This window comes from Parambassis ranga, chromosome 1 (assembly GCF_900634625.1).
Source record: "Parambassis ranga chromosome 1, fParRan2.1, whole genome shotgun sequence".
Classification (NCBI taxonomy): domain Eukaryota; kingdom Metazoa; phylum Chordata; class Actinopteri; family Ambassidae; genus Parambassis; species Parambassis ranga.
The window spans coordinates 22,323,267-22,339,717 of record NC_041022.1 but is presented as its reverse complement, the minus strand read 5'-3'; the positions used below and the strand labels follow the sequence as shown (position 1 = coordinate 22,339,717).

The 16,451-nt window shown below is 41.3% G+C and overlaps 2 protein-coding genes across 3 annotated transcripts; both read left to right on the top strand.

Moving 5' to 3' along the window:
- Positions 1–1,960: 1,960 nt before the first annotated feature.
- Positions 1,961–7,666, top strand: capn9 (calpain 9). The gene is made up of 20 exons (XM_028410646.1): positions 1,961–2,229; positions 2,916–2,985; positions 3,072–3,190; positions 3,578–3,711; positions 3,799–3,967; positions 4,046–4,129; positions 4,204–4,289; positions 4,561–4,638; positions 4,935–5,095; positions 5,190–5,350; positions 5,526–5,734; positions 5,863–5,899; positions 5,991–6,071; positions 6,344–6,401; positions 6,648–6,712; positions 6,841–6,909; positions 6,986–7,064; positions 7,233–7,349; positions 7,449–7,507; positions 7,631–7,666. The coding sequence occupies exons 1-20, from the start codon at positions 2,023–2,025 to the stop codon at positions 7,655–7,657; spliced, it is 2,070 nt and encodes a 689-aa protein (XP_028266447.1). The 5' UTR covers positions 1,961–2,022; the 3' UTR covers positions 7,658–7,666.
- A 1,137-nt stretch (positions 7,667–8,803) lies between these two features.
- Positions 8,804–16,432, top strand: ltv1 (LTV1 ribosome biogenesis factor). 2 transcript variants are annotated; one of them, XM_028411217.1, is made up of 11 exons: positions 8,804–8,982; positions 9,978–10,109; positions 10,214–10,414; positions 11,173–11,260; positions 11,531–11,663; positions 11,930–12,167; positions 13,808–13,935; positions 14,055–14,194; positions 14,739–14,791; positions 15,120–15,314; positions 15,674–16,432. In XM_028411217.1, the coding sequence occupies exons 1-11, from the start codon at positions 8,980–8,982 to the stop codon at positions 15,782–15,784; spliced, it is 1,422 nt and encodes a 473-aa protein (XP_028267018.1). In that variant the 5' UTR covers positions 8,804–8,979; the 3' UTR covers positions 15,785–16,432. The 2 variants fall into 2 exon arrangements, with proteins under 2 accessions (XP_028267018.1, XP_028267008.1); XM_028411207.1 differs by having other exon boundaries at positions 15,114–15,314.
- The last annotated feature ends 19 nt before the right edge of the window (positions 16,433–16,451 follow it).

Sequence of the window (16,451 nt, the reverse complement as noted above, 5' to 3'; positions counted from 1 at the left end):
ATTGTGTACAACTTGCGAAAGTGGGGACAATTGATTTTTGTAAATAATCATAAAAAAATATCCCTGGCCAAGTTTTGTACATTTAGCCTTTAAACTGACAGAGATATTGAGAACCAAAATCCAAAAAAAAGCAAAATGTACACGTTTGGGCCCTAGGATGCCCAAAGGGTTAAACAAGCCTCTCACATCTGATGGCTGCTGTGATATGATAAAAGAAGAATGATGGATTGAATCAGATTCATTTGGATATGTGTTTATTTTAACCATATGATTTATGTCACATAAATGAGCCTCTCTCTTCATGACCTTAACCACAAGGGGGAACCAGCATCACTCGAGGAAGTGGATCCTAGACGGCCTTCCTCCTTAGTGTGGGTCAAGACGAGAAGACTTAACATTAACTTAAGTTAAGGTTATCAGCTACTTTTCAAAGCTGATGACACCTGAAGCAGCAGGAGAGGCTAATCCTGTGCTGGTGTTTTGATGGTAATTTATTTCCTGTTAGCCAGTTTATCCAGTATTCAGTGGGTGGAGATGTCAGTTTCTCTGTAAGGTTTCACCAGGCTGTTTGCATGTTGTTAACAGGCCTGTAACGATCTGTTGCTTTCTGCATTTTTCACTCAATTTTATTGCATTGACCTTTTGTTGGGAGACTCTGTCACCCTGCTGTATACACCACTTTTCTGTTTCTCTCTGGTCAGTGAGCAGACAAACCTAAAGTTTTCTGATGACATTCCTGGACTGTTAAGGACATGAATAGATTTTTAATAGTAGTTCAAGTATTTGATGCTCCTCTAACTTGATGATGGATGATGTTCCCTGATGTTTGGCACTGAAGTATCTAGAAGGTTTCTTGTGAAGTGCCCTTCATATTCTAAGCCTAAAGTCATCACAGAAACCAGAATCTGTGGTAAGTCTGGACCAGCTTTGGTCTGTTTTCTCTGCAGTTGCCACTTGAGTTATTCCCTTTGATTCAAATTCTGTCAGCTATCCTGCTGTTCATCTCCTGCCTCCTACATCAAGAAGCCAGCAGAAATGACTCATATCAGCTCAGAGCAAGCAGCAAACCACCTTCTAAGATTTGTTATTAGGATATTTACAGTTAAGGTTCTGTATTCATTGCAGTTATTAGATAGTTTTTACCTAAATGTTGTGGAGTTGCAGCAAAGAAAATACAGAATTTGAGTTGAAAAAAAACTTTACCTTATCTATATAGACAAGCATTCGTGTCTCTCTGTCACCATCTCTATGGCAATGAGTCTGTAGGCTTTTTGAAGCTAGTCACACAATCATAACACTAAAATCCTAAAATGCACACGTAAAGTGATGAATCTTTATCAGGTTATATAGAATAGAATATACTTTATTAATCCCTTCTGGAAGGTCCTTCAGGAAAGTCTGGGATATATGGATCGTGTCCTATCTTCACTCTATTTGATCTCATTGCCTACATTTGTAAAGCCTCACTCTTTGACATATTAACACTGATACAGTGGATGTTGGTTCTGAGGCTCGGAGGCTCTCGGTTCACTTGCAGCTTATCAGATTATCTTATGAATTTGTTCATGTTTACTCACTTTTGTTGCACGAACAAAAGGGGAGTTTCTACTTTGGAACCTATATTTTCATTGTGGTAGAAAAAAAGTGTAATGAGTGATGTTCTACAGGGGAGAACTTAAAATAAAGTCCCTCCCTATTCATGGTCCTTTAAGGGCAACACTGTAGCTCTGGTGGTTTTACAGCATTTCTTGGTTTTTAATGTGTCTTTGCCAGACTGTCAGGAATGAATTCTTTCAAAGACCAAGCCCAAAGACTGAGAGTGAGAAAGATAAGAGACAAACGAATGACAGACTGTCATCAGGGGCGAGGTTCCACATGAGGATAAACCTGTTTCTGTCCACAGGGTGTGCCCCTTTCAGCCTCACCCACCTGACAGGCTCTTCCCTGCATCAAACTCGCAGCAGGCGACTCGCCCCATCACACTTCATCTCACAACTGTTGCTGCGCTGCTCGAAGAAGAAGATGCCTCTCCAGTCCACTCTGTCTGGGAAGAAGCCTGGCTCGGTCCAGGCCGAGAGCACACAGTGGGACGGGAAGTCCTTTGAGCAGCTGAGGCAAGAATGTCTTCAGAAGGGAGTCCTGTTTGAAGATCCAGACTTTCCTGCCACTGGCTCCTCGCTCTTCTTCAGCCAGAGTGTTCCTGTCAACATTGAATGGAAGAGACCCAAGGTATGTGCAGAACTCTTAAGGTTTGCCAATTGCATCTTTTTCATATCATTCAGATCATCATGATCTTAAAATATGTTCAAGTCAAATGTGGAGTTTTGTGTTATGCTGAAGTGTGTGTCAGTCATGCTGTGTTTGGCTAAATTTACCTAAATGTAAATTGAAACCAACAACGTGCTGCACCGTAGTGTCTGTGGCAGCGTCACACTGATACAATGAAGTGTCCATTTTTATTACTTTTAGTAGAAAAAATTAAATGTAGTCGCAGCCACACAACCAGTTCTGCAGGAAAGGTGTGTAAATAGAGCCAAGTGCAGAGGCAGTGTGCTCCCTCTGAGCAGACTTTATCCCCACACACCTCCATGTTATCTGCAGTAAAACGTGTCTGAGCCGCAGCTGAAGACTTTCTTTTTGTTTTATCTTGATCTTGTATAAAACACGCAGCAGTGACCTTGCTAGAGTAAACCGGAAATCTCACCTGTCATGTGTGTTTAAGTTACTACACATTTCTGTCCTGGGCGTTCCTTCAAAGTGAATACTTCAGCTGCCACTGTGTAGTGTGTATTTTGTGTGACTGGGATTTCAAGCTGATTAATTTGCCTGGAATGTGAACACACCCTAAAAAACGTGTCACCTCTCACCTGTCATTTGTTTTTCTGTTTTTAATTCTCCAACCTGTTTTTCTGCAGGAGCTCTGCGCCAACCCGAAGTTCATCGTCGGTGGTGCAGACAGGACGGACATCTGCCAGGGACAGCTGGGTTGGTGCTCCTAAGTTTTCTGGGTCCTTTAAATGTACATATTTCATCTATTTATTTATGAATGAGGTTCCTGTATGCCACCACAGGGGACTGCTGGCTCCTGGCAGCCATTGCCTCACTGACCATGAAAAAAGATGCCCTGTCCCGGGTTGTCCCACATGACCAAGACTTTGACCACCGATATGCCGGCATCTTTCACTTTCAGGTACACCTGGCCCATAAGTTGTCTGAGTGGATGTGGCTTATATGTATGTGTGTCATTTTGTATTCCACTGTTCAGGCTATTTCTTACAGTACACACAGACACATAGAAGCAAGGCCCCCTCTCTACACCATCCATTTATATGTCTTTATCTATAGTTTCCACCAGGGATTCCTAAACAAGCCCATTCTGTGAACTAACAAGGCTGTTATTTGCCCCTACAAAATCTAAAACTTAGTTTGTTTACCACATTGGCATCATTGTGGGTTCCAAAAATAAGATAAGACAACTTTATTACATGAATTACATGTTTATTAAACTGAATTCATTTCAGTTTACAACATAAATACCTGATCCTGTCTTAGTAACGGTGTTCTGTGACTCATTCAGTTCTGGCAGCACAACAAATGGCTGGATGTGGTGGTGGACGACAGACTCCCGTCAGTGAGGAATCAGCTCATCATGCTTCACTCTGCCTCCAACGATGAGTTCTGGAGCGCCCTGTTGGAAAAAGCCTATGCCAAGTATACAATAGATAACAAATGACACATGTCGTTATCACTTTGTCACATCCACATTAACCATCTCTGGTGTTCTTCTGTGTATTTCAGATTACATGGCAGCTATGAGTCCCTGAAGGGCGGCAGCACAATGGAGGCAATGGAGGATTTTACAGGTGGCGTGGGGGAGGTGTACGAAACAAAGAATGCTCCTAGCGACCTGTTCTCAATCATGAAGAAGGCCCTGGACCGAGGCTCCATGATGGGATGCTCCATTGATGTAAACACCTAACACTTCTTCTTTCTTTTCGATACCATTTAATGGTTTAATACCTCTTCTTCTGTTTTACACCTCCAGATCACCAGCTCAGCAGAATCTGAGGCCAAGACGACCACTGGCCTGGTGAAGGGACACGCATACTCCATCACAGGGCTAGAGGAGGTAAGTCACTATCAGTGCTGCAGACCTTTTCTTAGGTTAATAGAAGTCACATTAAGAAAGTGTTGGTGTTCCAGGTGTCATATAGAGGACAGACAGTCAAGCTGATCCGGATCAGAAACCCCTGGGGTCAGGTTGAGTGGAACGGCCCCTGGAGTGACAAGTAAGAATGAAGAAACAATGAGCGTGTGAATATCCCCTATTACATCTTTCAGGGGGGTGTAAGTTTGTACTTGTGCAGGACTCTGTGTCTTTTTGTTGTTTCATCACATCTTCATTTGCAGTTCTGCATCTTCATGTGTTCCTCATTCCAATACGATTACTACTAATTTAGGGGACAATTAGTAAATAACACATACATATTAAATGTAAATGAATCATTCTCTCTGATATCTGCATATTACGGTTATTCATTTCTCTTCCATCTATTTCAGTGCCAGAGAGTGGAATTATATTGACAAAGCAGAAAAAACTCGCCTCCAACAGAATTCAACAGATGACGGTGAATTTTGGTGAGTCTGGTCATTCATATGATACAAACTAAAGATCAAGATGTTGTTTTTGTTGCTCATTAGGTTCGTATTGGATTGGAACATTCAAGATGAAAATGTATATATAATGTAAATATATAGAGAATGAAAACGTCTCCTCACCACCCTGAGGATTTGAAAGGGGACAGACAGACAACTACGGCATTAACATATTGTCTTTTAAACACTGTACTATTTAATAATTTGTTAATATGTTCTTAACACAAATGTTGCAAAGCTAAAGCTTTAAATGATCATAATGATGCTGGTGTCTTCAGGATGGAATTTGAGGACTTCAAGAGGAACTACGATAAGGTGGAGATCTGCAACATGACCCCTGATGCTCTGACTGATGACACGAAACGCCACTGGGATGTCAACGTGTTCGAGGGACAGTGGATTCGCGGCTCCACAGCAGGAGGATGCAGGAACTACATTGGTGTGTATATATAATACATGATACAACATTTAATGTCAAATGTTGTTTCTATGTTAAACTGATCTCTATGAACATCTATGTCCTTAATCTGCAGACACATTTTGGACCAACCCGCAATTCAAGCTGCAGCTGGAGGACGCTGATGATGATGATGATGATGTGTGCAGTGTAGTGATCGCTCTGATGCAGAAGAACCGACGGAAGCTGAGGAAAGAAGGCATGGATCTGGAGACCATTGGCTTTGCAGTTTATGACGTAAGAAAGAACCACACCAACAGGAGGGATACGTATTTAATATCTGCAGTTTTAAATAATCTCATTGATTGAGCTCAATCATACAAAAATGACATGAACATCTTTCTTATCATTTGTTCATATTAGCTCACCTTGTCCACATGTGTGATCCCCTGTCCTTTTGTCTGTATGTCAGGCTCCAGATGAGGAGGAGCAGGTGGGAAAGGATTTCTTCCGCTACCACGCGTCCAAGGCACGCAGCAGGACCTACATCAACATGCGGGAGGTGTCGGAGCGCTTCACATTGCCCCCTGGCAAATACCTTCTGGTTCCCACCACCTTCCAGCCACACCACGAGGCTGACTTCCTCATTCGCATCTTCTCTGAGGGGAAGGCTGGAGCTCTGTGAGTGAACCTCTCTGGACTGTAGGATAAAACTTTCATCTCTATTTCTTTTGTCTTTGTGGAGTGTAATGTCAAAAAAGTGTTATTTTAAAAAACAACAACAACAACAACATGTTTTTGTTTTACAGAGAGATGGGTAGCAATGTTGATGCGGACCTGCCAGATGTAAGCAGACCACCCCAGCACTGATAATCAGTCATCTAAATAGTTAAACCCATCAAGTCTGTTTCCACTGATTCTGTGTTTCTTCCATCAGCCACCCATGCCCAGCGCCCCAGAGGAGGAGACAGATGAGGAGAAAGGCCTGAGGAGGCTGTTTGACCAGCTGGCTGGGGCTGTAAGGAAACAGCATCATCCCTTGATTAACAGTAGATTAGAAAACCTTAAATGGGTAGTAGAAATGATGATGATCCTACATACAGAGACCCTGCAAACTGGGATCAAACTAGATATTGTAATTAACAAATATTCCCAAATTTCCCTGAGGGACCTTCCCAAAGGGATTAATAAAGTATATTCTATTCTATTCTAACAGTCCAACATACCAGCTTAGCTTGTACTGTGGTATTTTTCATCAGTATTAAGTTGTTTTCCACCCTGTGTCCATAGGACAAGGCTATTTCTGTCAGAGAGCTTCAGCAGATGCTGAACGGTGTTCTCAGCAGGCGTAAGTATAAAAAAGTATTCTGACTCGTCCGTCCATTGTCTTGAGTTTCCTTGTCTTTTTAGTTTCTGTCTCTGTTAGTAGTTGTGCTGTAAATCTGACGATGTGTTGAGTTCCACAAGGTTCCTTTTTGAGACCTCTTCATGTGTGTTAATCATGTATTTCCCACATATTTATCTTGCACTTTGTACTATTTAATTTATTTTATCTGTTTTACAATGTGTCACTATCTGAATCTCCTGTTCTCAGGAAAAGAGATCAAGTTTGACGGCCTGAGTCTCAGCACCTGCCACAGTATCATCAACCTAATGGATGTATCCTTCCACTTTACTGACTGACACATTCAGACTTTTTTTGGTGTAGAGTAAGAGGTATGGCTTTAAATAGTGGATTTGCTGATTTCCATATGGTTTGTCAGCTTTTTCTTGACACAGTAAACCAGGTGGACAACACAGGGATGCTGGAGTTCCAAGAGTTTAAGGTCTTCTGGGAGAAGATGAAGAAGTGGATTGTAAGTGTTCATTTCTGTGTTAAAACCATGTTGTTGTATTCTTTGTTGCTCAGGATGAGTTATTCTTTTGTTGTAGATGCTCTTCCTGTCCTTTGACACAGACCGCTCAGGGAAGATGTCATCATATGAGCTCCGCAGTGCCCTGAAAGCTGCAGGTGAGGGGCACGAACATCAGTGGTTCCCTTATCTAAAGGAAATATCTACAGCAGAACTATTACATTTTGTTACAAAATAGTCTTATACTAATAAATATAATGGCGTTAAAATGATTTATTGTTTGTGCATAAATCTAAACTGTAGCCTGCTGCTTTGTCCCCCTGAAGGCATGGATCTGAACAACAGGCTCCTGCAGCTGATCGGCCTGAGGTTTGCTGACGACAACTACGACATCGACTTTGATGACTATCTCACCTGTATCGTCCGTCTGGAGAACATGTTCAGTATGTGTCAACATCAGAATGAAATCCTCCACTAAGTTAATTAAGAAAAATCCTTAAAGAGATTTTTCTGGTGTTACAATGACAATATCTCTCATTCAGGAACTTTCCAGGCTATGGACACATTAAAAAAGGGACGAGTGAACATGAACATTATGCAGGTAAATCTACATCCACATCACAGCTGTGTGTCTAATGCGCCCATATTTTTGGTAATAAATTCCATTTTCTCCTTATACTTCACTAAGAGCTCATTTCTGTCTTTGTTCCTCTTTGTCTCGCAGTTCCTGATGATGTCGATGAACGTCTGAGCAGAAGTAAACTGACCGCAGCAGTAGAACAAAACACAGCACACACACTTTGAGTGTACTGTGTTGGATAATAAGATGTATAAATGGGTTTTCTTTTCCACTATGTGAAAGTTGAAGTAATGTGGGCTAAAGGTTTGAATGGGCTGTTGGGGGCTAAACTTTAGATTTTTCCTGATTCGAGCCTTTGGACAAAATATTGATTGAGTTCCTCTTGTCGGTGCATAAATGGAAATACATTTTCAAACAAGCAGCTAAAACAATCAACTGTCTTTAAAAAGCAATAATAATAATAATAATAATACATTTTGCACACATTTTTTACTCAAGGAGGATTTTCAGGACCATTAGTGTATAAATGGAGTTATCTGTTTGATGGATGTGAGAAGAATAAAACAGCTGAGAGGTGCTGATGACATTAACTTCAGACGTTTCTAAATAAAAATTCAACATTCATGTGTACAGAGGTTGAATATGCATGCCTCTTTGTATGTTGTCTGTAGCTACTCTACTTTGTTTACCTGGGGAATTTATACTGCAGATTATAATGCCACAGATGTGTAGGTTTGCCTGTCTGGGTTCCTGTAGGAGGAGCAGAGAATGAAGGTGTGGATTCATCTCACAAACTCTGATTGATGCTACACACTATATAAAGTAAAGCTGGGGGTAAAGGATAAGGTTGATGTGTTTTTCCTATTGTAAACAACTACTAGTTAGCCTATACAACATCAAACAAAGCCTATTCTTCTGTGCCACAGAGCCTCAAAGTGGACAGAATTAGCCATAGCATGTAAAACTGTATGTACTTTTAGATTCTTCGACAAATTGTTAGTTTTTTTTCAATTGACTTAAAATGTTTGTATAGCATCAGTCTCTTATAGCGTTTAAGGAGCCAGATCAAATTTGTTCTTTTTGTTAATAAAGATTGAAAAAAAAAATATTGGACGGTACCAAATCCGTGATCGTGGGGGGGGGGGGTCCGTGTGTTGGTCTAAAATGACTAAAACGTTATATATAAGTACAGGCGCGTTTTAGTTTCAGGTCATTCATAAATCATAAATTACATGACATCTTTAAAAGTTATGGGACGTGTCTTTCATATTAAAGCACAGTGTCTTTCCTCTTACCCCCTCCGTTGATCTTCTGAATGGTTCTTCCCAGTAATGGCGGCTGCTGCAGCGTGCTGACAAGAACCCAGCGTGGATAAACAACTGCCACAGTTTCAGGTTTTAAACAGTCATTTGTTGTAACAGCTTCAAGTAAATCCAGTTTAAGGGATTTTAATTCCGGACTGTTGAGGAAACTCTACAGAGATTCTCTAAAAAATGGTAAGAAGACAGTATCAGCCTAAAATAGCCGTGTTTGCTAACAGTGGCTAATGTTTTCCATAACATTAACACAGTACATGTAGAATTTGAGTGAATAAATGGCTTGATGTCCGTTTTGTCTAACTACATATAAATTATATACCTCGGGCTTATGTCGAATATGTTTGGGTTGTCTGTGAATAAGACCGTAAAGGTAACTTGCATTCGGTTTGTAAATTGATGTTGCAGTTCGTCAGGCATACTGTCAGTGTTGTGTTGAGGTCTGCGCTGACATGTTTAGAGAAGTACATTTTACTATTAACTAGTGTGACATGATGATGTTATATGTTGTGAATTATGAATATATTGCACGTGTTGTGTATTGTCCATCTGGATATGTAATATAATGTTGCACATTAAATCAGTGTATGAGAGAGTTCAGGGTGGTTACAGCTTTTGGAAAGAAGCTGTTTTTGAATCTGTTTGTTTTGGTCCTGATGCACCTGTAGCGCCTCCCAGAGGGTAGCAGGGCAAACTGATCAGAGCCAGGGTGGGAGCAGTCTTTGATGATGTTTTTGGCTCTGCTGAGGCAGCGGGAGGGGAGAGGGCAGCCGATGATCTTCTGTGCTGTCTGGCAACTCTCGCTGACCTCTCCCTGTCTGCTACAGTGCAGCTGTGATGCAGTATGTCAGCAGGCTCTCAATGGATGTGCGGTAGAGGTTTAGGCAGCCTCCCTGTAGGAAGCCTCGCCTCCTCTAGAGATGAGTCCGACCGCTGTGGTGTTGTCAGCAAACTTGATGATGGGGGGTGGGGGGATCTGTTTGCCCTGTTCACAAACTGATCGGAGTCGAAGTCCAGGGGGAGATGGTCCTTGATGTGCGGAAGAACTAGTCTCTCAAAGCACTTGATGATTACCGTAGTGAAGGCCACCGGTCGGTAATCATTGGGGTTCACTGCCAGGAGCACACGAAGGACATGTAAAAAGGAAATGATGCTCATGTTCTTGTCTCCTCCAGCCTCATCGAAAGAAGAAATCATTCATTGAAAAGAAGAAGGCTGTGACCTTTCACCTCGTCCACAGAAGTCAGAGAGACCCGCTAGCAGCAGATGAAAAAGCACCACAGCACGTCCTGCTGCCTGCCACAAAGGTACAGCTTCACTGTGTGTTTGTTCTTAAATGTTTTGTTATTGTCTTGGTAACTATTATATAGACATGTTATGTGACCCTGACTGAACTTTGGATGTTGCTCAGGCTGAAGCAGAGAAAAGGCGCGAGGAGCAAAGGGAATTTGGTGTTTTCTTCGACGATGATTACGACTACCTGCAGCACCTGAAGGAGGCATCCGGTGCATCTGAGCTGGTTGCATCATCATACCCTGACAAGACATCTTTTCACCTAAATGATGAAGAGGAGGAGGAAGAGGAAGAAAGAGCCACGGACAAGGGTGTTCCTGTGAGTTAGCTTTTTTTGGTTCTATTTGAAACTAAATAGTGTTTCAAAAAGATTTCAGTGAAGCGTAGTGGATAAACACTGCCACCATGTGAAAGTTTATAACCCACATTTACAGATTTACTCAGGTCCAGTTTTCTGTTTTACTAAGAGGGTTTATACCAGAATCTCAGCCAGCTTCCCTCAAAATATTGATATTTGTCTCCAGGAGTTTTATCCTCATAAAGATGATCAGAGTGTGATTGACGTAGTTTCATTCTTGGCTTAAATAAAAGTAAGAATACTGCACTACAGGAAAAACTCAGTACAAGTAAATTTGTGTAGAGCATTAAAATGTGATGCTAGAATACATGTCACATTTAAGTTGGATGTCTCTTCAGTTATGATACACATTTTAGCTTTTGTGGGTAGGTTTGTATAAAGCTGTACATTTGTATAATAATAAGTAAAAATTAAAGGTGTAAATATGTAGTGGACTGATAAGTTTGAGGTCTTAGGTTTTACGATAGTTCTGCCATACATTTACACCTATGCTTCAGTGGTTGTGAAGCACACGGATGCTGTCTTTGAAGAAGTTGTCAGTTTGGATCCCAATAAATGGCAGTTAAAATCTGTAGTCCAAGAGGATTTTGTGCATGTTGAGCTGACTTAAAAACTGCCTAAACAGGGATCACTTTTTTCAACTTTCCTAGTTATTTAAAGAGTTGACCTGCACATGCATCTAAAGAGAGCCTCACTCACTTTGTTTTGCTTATTACCAGGCCACTAGCATCAACCTGCCTTCTTCAGTGTTTGCCTCTGAGTTTGAGGAGGAGGTGGGACTTCTGAACAAAGCTGCTCCTATTTCAGGTAAATAGGACAAAATTAATTCATCATGGGTCCAAGTATCCTTATATACGGTCTGTGTAAAATGATTTTACTTCATGTTTCATGTAAATATTGATTTTGCGTTTTTTTTTTTAAAGGTATGCCCTAATGTCAGGATTTAAACTGGATCTATAGTGACGGCTTGTGCCCAGCAAGTTAGATGAAACTGCCGTGGTTTCATTTGCACTCAGATGTCCCAATTTTATTGTTGTATTGTGTGATTTCCTCACTGTTTTGTGTGTTTTCATTCAGGACCACGACTAGACATGGACCCTGACATTGTAGCTGCTCTTGATGAAGACTTTGACTATGATGACCCCGATAACATGCTGGATGATGACTTCATCTTGAAAGCTAATCGCGTGGGTGGAGTCCTGGAGAAGGAGTAAGAAATTCATTCTAATATTTTTCAGTTGTTTTTATTTAGTTTATTTTGTTTAACTTGAAGAGTGGTTGTCATGACATCTGCTGTCTTTTCTAATTGCATGTTTTTATAGAAATGTGGTGTTAGGTGTTGGAAATGACACCTAACCTGAAAGGTCAAAGTCCTACAGTTATATGATTGCTCCATGTAAATACATTGGTGGTCTGCTATAATTAACACAGGAAGTAAACATTTTAAAATGTCCTGTCTTGTGTCACAAATGACAGAGGAGACTTTGATCATGATGAAGAAGATGGCGATGAGTGGGAGGACACGGACGATGAAGGCGACTTTGACTCTGAAGGTGGATTTTCAGACAATGAGGACATGAATGGGGACGGCCATGGCCGAGAGTTTATGTTTATGGACTTGGAGACGAAGAGTCGCTTCACGGAGTATTCGATGACTTCGTCTGTGATGAGGAGGAACGAGCAGCTGACCCTGCTTGACGACCGCTTTGAAAAGGTAAACTGTTAGCTAGACCCAGGTGCTAGTTTAACAGGTACACTCTCACCTTAGCTTTGATGGTTACTGGAATCTGGGTCCAAGAAAAAAATATATAGAAAAAACACATGTTATAATTAAGGGTTCGTTTTGGCCTGGACATTTCATACTTCACAGGAAATGTATGTTCAGAACTCTTCATCTGGCCCTCCCACTGCAGCGCACACCACACACAGGTTTGGAAGAAACCGCAGTGAAAACTGCAGTCAGGGAGACTAAACATATTTTTTAGTCTACCTTCTCTTAGACCACCTCCTTTCTTTTACATTATTGTTTGTTTTTGTGTACAGCCCATATGAAGGTGTAGCACATCTCTATAATTTGATGGATAGATTTAGTGTTTTTTTTAGGTGCACCAGTGAGATTATGAGTTATCTAAATCAGTTCAAAGAAATCAAACAGTATGTATAATGAACACATATAAAGGAATGGACAGAAGAGAGAACAGCCAGTAAAAGAAACCATGCAAAACATGCAGCTTTAATTTCACCTTGTGGGTCAGATGCAACCAGGCTTATCCTAATTCAGCCTTTGTTTGTGCAGAGGGCCTTTCTAAGAATGCATTCTCTGTGGAAGGTGAACACATGACAACACCAAACACAGAAACTACCCCCTGTGAGTGCCAAACTGACAGCAGCCATTATCAGCCATCAGGGACTGGCATGGAAAAACTACTGGAGTGTAACAATAACAGCAGCTGCGCTGCAACAGACTGAGCAGGCGGACACTCTGTGTCAACGTGCATTACTATTACTAGTATTACTATTATTATTAAAACTTTGATAAGGAGTGCAGATATAGCTCCTGGGGATACTTCTGCCTCTACATATGCCACTACTAGTAAATCCCTGCCAGCAGCTCTTTTGTCAGAGGCTGACACAGACACATGTGCTGGTATGTCCACAATCGTTTTTGGGCCCTCTGAATTCAAACATATGTTTTAAATACGCACATGTGGCTCAGTTCAGTGGAGGCTGACTCTGGATCCATGTTCAATGCCAAGGTTAGCTGTAAAGGACAGGAGGCCGGTGGCAGTCTAGACTACTGCTGTGCTGCTGCCAAACATGAGCTCTGCTATGAATGGAGCCACATGATTGGTTTAAACTTCAGAGATAGCAACACAGTCCATATTTATGTGTCGATTGAGCCAACATTTTGCCAAAACTGTATCCACAAAATGTAACAACAATCACTGTAGAAATGTAGTGGGGTAGAAAGTATAGATAACAGCTGCAAAATGTAATGGAGTAAAAGTCTAACATTTTTACTTAAGTAAAGTATAAATACGTACAAATTTATTTAGGTACAGTAATGAAGTACAAATACTTAGTTACATTCCACCACTGCCAAGCAGATTTCTGAATCAAATGCGGATTTTTCTTTTTGGTCACATTTTGACATCTGATTTGTTTTTTTATTATCATTATAAATCCAGACACTCATCTGTCACCCAGTATCAGGGCTGTGCGGCTTGATCAGCATCCTGTCTAGTTTGAAACTGGGCAGTGATGAGAAGTAGAGTAGACTCATTGTGTATTTGTTCTTTACACTGCTGATATGCCAGGCAAGCTCACTCACACACTGCATCTGTGTTGTCTCAGTTTTATGAACAGTTTGACGATGATGAGATTGGTGCTTTGGACAATGCTGAGCTGGAGGGTTTCATCGAGCCGGACAGCGCTCGTCTGGAGGAGGTTATCAAAGACTACTTCAAAGAAAAAGAGAAAGAGTGAGGGTTTTTTTCTTCTATTTTGATATGACTGTGATTTGTTCCGTGCTGGGCCTAGCCCCTTTACATTTGACTTTTAAATACCCAGCTGATTGATGCATGCTCTGTGTGTGAATTAGGTACCTGAGGCCTGAAGATTTGGGTCCCAAAGAACTTCCTGTTGTAAAGGAGGAAGAGGAAGATGAGGAGGAAGAAGAAGAGACTGAAACTGTTGTTATTGAGGCTCCAGAAGAGAAGTGGGACTGTGAAACTATCATCAGTGAGTTTCAATCAAATCAAATCAAAGCAAAGAACTTTATTTAATCAAAGCAAAGAACTTTATTTATCCCCTGGGGGGTAATTCAAGGCACATGAGCACACAGCTAGCACAGATAGCATAGCCATCAAAGTGAGAATAGAATCAAGTAACACTGATAGAAAGTCTTTGCATGACATGTACATAAAGTGCAGGTGATTATATTAGTCCAGTTCAATGTTCCGTGTCTCATTGGTGGTTAAAGTGGGCCAGTGTAGTGGGGGTGTTGGGGGTGGTCATGAGCAGGGGGTGGGGGGGGATGCACAGTTCGCGAGCAAGAATATAATGCTGAATATTACAACTGACAATTAATTTTAAAGCACTCTGTATTTGCAGAGAATAGTTAAGTTTTGTGACCCAGGCTGCTGTGGGCAGAGATGACCTCCGAACATCTTATGTGTTTAACATGATTGCAGCATAGTGTAATAGGTCTGATTGAATGGCTGATTCAAGCTGAGCCTGTTGTTTGCACCTCTCAGCATTTAATCTGTTACCGTTTCTTTTCCAGGCACATATTCCAACATATATAACAGGCCCAAAGTCATCAAAGAACCACCAAAGGTATGAGAAACCCTCGGGTAATGCAACAAAAACCTGCTATACAACAGCAAGACTTCCTTGTTGGTGAAGTAAAAAGTGAAATTCAGCTGTCACACAGCTTTCTTAGTAACTCCTGACACTTTTTTGTAAAAAATGCTACTAGACCACCAGCAACAGGCACGTAAAGACAAGCTGGTAAAATTAGTATAGCATATATGAAGAGCAGATATTTCTGCTGCTTCCATGACCAACCACCTTGTGGACTGGTTCATAAACATCTGAATTATTATGGAGTTTGAACTTGTGCAGATGCAACCTCTCACTCATTTTTCCTCTGCCTCAGCCAAAGACAATTCGTGTGTCCAGTAAGACGGGCATCCCTCTTGACGTCCTTCCCACCAGAGGCCTGACGGCCAAACAGGCAGAGCGCATGACGAGAATCAACGACTCTGACCTGCCGCGAGTCTCCACTCAGCTCCGAAACAAGGAGGAGAGTAAAGAGGAGAGGAAGGCAAGGAAACAGGCCATCAAAGAGGAGCGGAAGGTGAGCTAAGTTTAGTTCTGGAGTATCTTTTCTTAGCACTGTATTTGTTGTGCAAGCGCCAACAACCACATTAGCACTGAACGTAGTCTAAGGGCCTGGGTGTGAGATTCAGGAGGATTTACAGATGGATTTAATATTTCCTGTAAAGCCCCATTGTGTTTTTATGTTTCAGTGGTGTGGGCTCTCCTTGTGCAGGTCTGGGTATTTATCTGCAATGATACAACCTTAACATAAACACTGGACCTTTAAGTAGCCTGTTAAGATTCAAGATAATGGCAGAAAAAGCTACCAACAAGACGAAGATCATCACTAGAATGCACACAAAGTGTTAAATCCTTCATCTGTTTTTTTTGTTTTAGGAAAGGAGAGTGGAGAAGAAAGCCAACAAGATGGCGTTCAAGGAAGAAAAACTCAGACAGGAGAAGCAAATGGTGAATCTGAGAACAAACATTCAAGGTCTGAAACTTTAGGAGGTGACTGCTGGGACTCAGCCCACACCTACCGTTTACATGCTCAAGGCATCGGCAGTGGACACACATCACTTCAGTGGAGCTGATGGGAGGACCGGCGCGTACAGCTCCGTGTGTTTAAATCAGGAATGTCCTTAAATCCTCCAGAGATAAATCCCCTTCAGTGCAAAAATGAATTGTATCCCCTGTAAACCAGCTCAGGACATTCTGCTGCAACACTTTATCTCCAAGGAAACTCTTTGGTAGAAGATTTATTACTGAGGCAAAGTCAGACCTGATCTTTTTGTTAATCCTGAATGACTTCACTTCCATATACTGTATTTAGAAATACATATTTAGACCTTATCAGAGCCATTTCTCACCATTGGTCTCATTTTTTATATGATCATCATAAACATCAGATGTCTGATACCTTAAGGTCATGTGACCACATTTTGGATCTACCAATACCTCGAATCCTTCGTCAGCTGTCCTGACATCTCCCATCTTTACAGTATTTAACAACCTTTGCAATACCGTACATAAAAGATCCATTATCTTTACTTAATCTTGATTTAAAAATGTAAAGCTCAGCCCAACACTTTCAGTCAGGTAAGACCACATGTCACTATTGTTCATGTTACTTTATTAAAAACAAAGTGCAAGTCAGTGTTTGTGTTGAACTGTC

Excerpts from the sequence above, each read along its gene's own strand:
- capn9 (XM_028410646.1), top strand. The coding sequence starts at position 2,023 with ATGCCTCTCCAGTCCACTCTGTCTGGGAAGAAGCCTGGCTCGGTCCAG. Across the intron at positions 4,130-4,203 it reads CCATCACAGGGCTAGAGGAG|GTGTCATATAGAGGACAGAC; the intron begins GTAAGTCACTAT and ends TTGGTGTTCCAG. Across the intron at positions 5,735-5,862 it reads GAGGGGAAGGCTGGAGCTCT|AGAGATGGGTAGCAATGTTG; the intron begins GTGAGTGAACCT and ends TTTGTTTTACAG.
- ltv1 (XM_028411207.1), top strand. Across the intron at positions 10,110-10,213 it reads TCCTGCTGCCTGCCACAAAG|GCTGAAGCAGAGAAAAGGCG; the intron begins GTACAGCTTCAC and ends GATGTTGCTCAG. Across the intron at positions 14,195-14,738 it reads GGACTGTGAAACTATCATCA|GCACATATTCCAACATATAT; the intron begins GTGAGTTTCAAT and ends TTTCTTTTCCAG.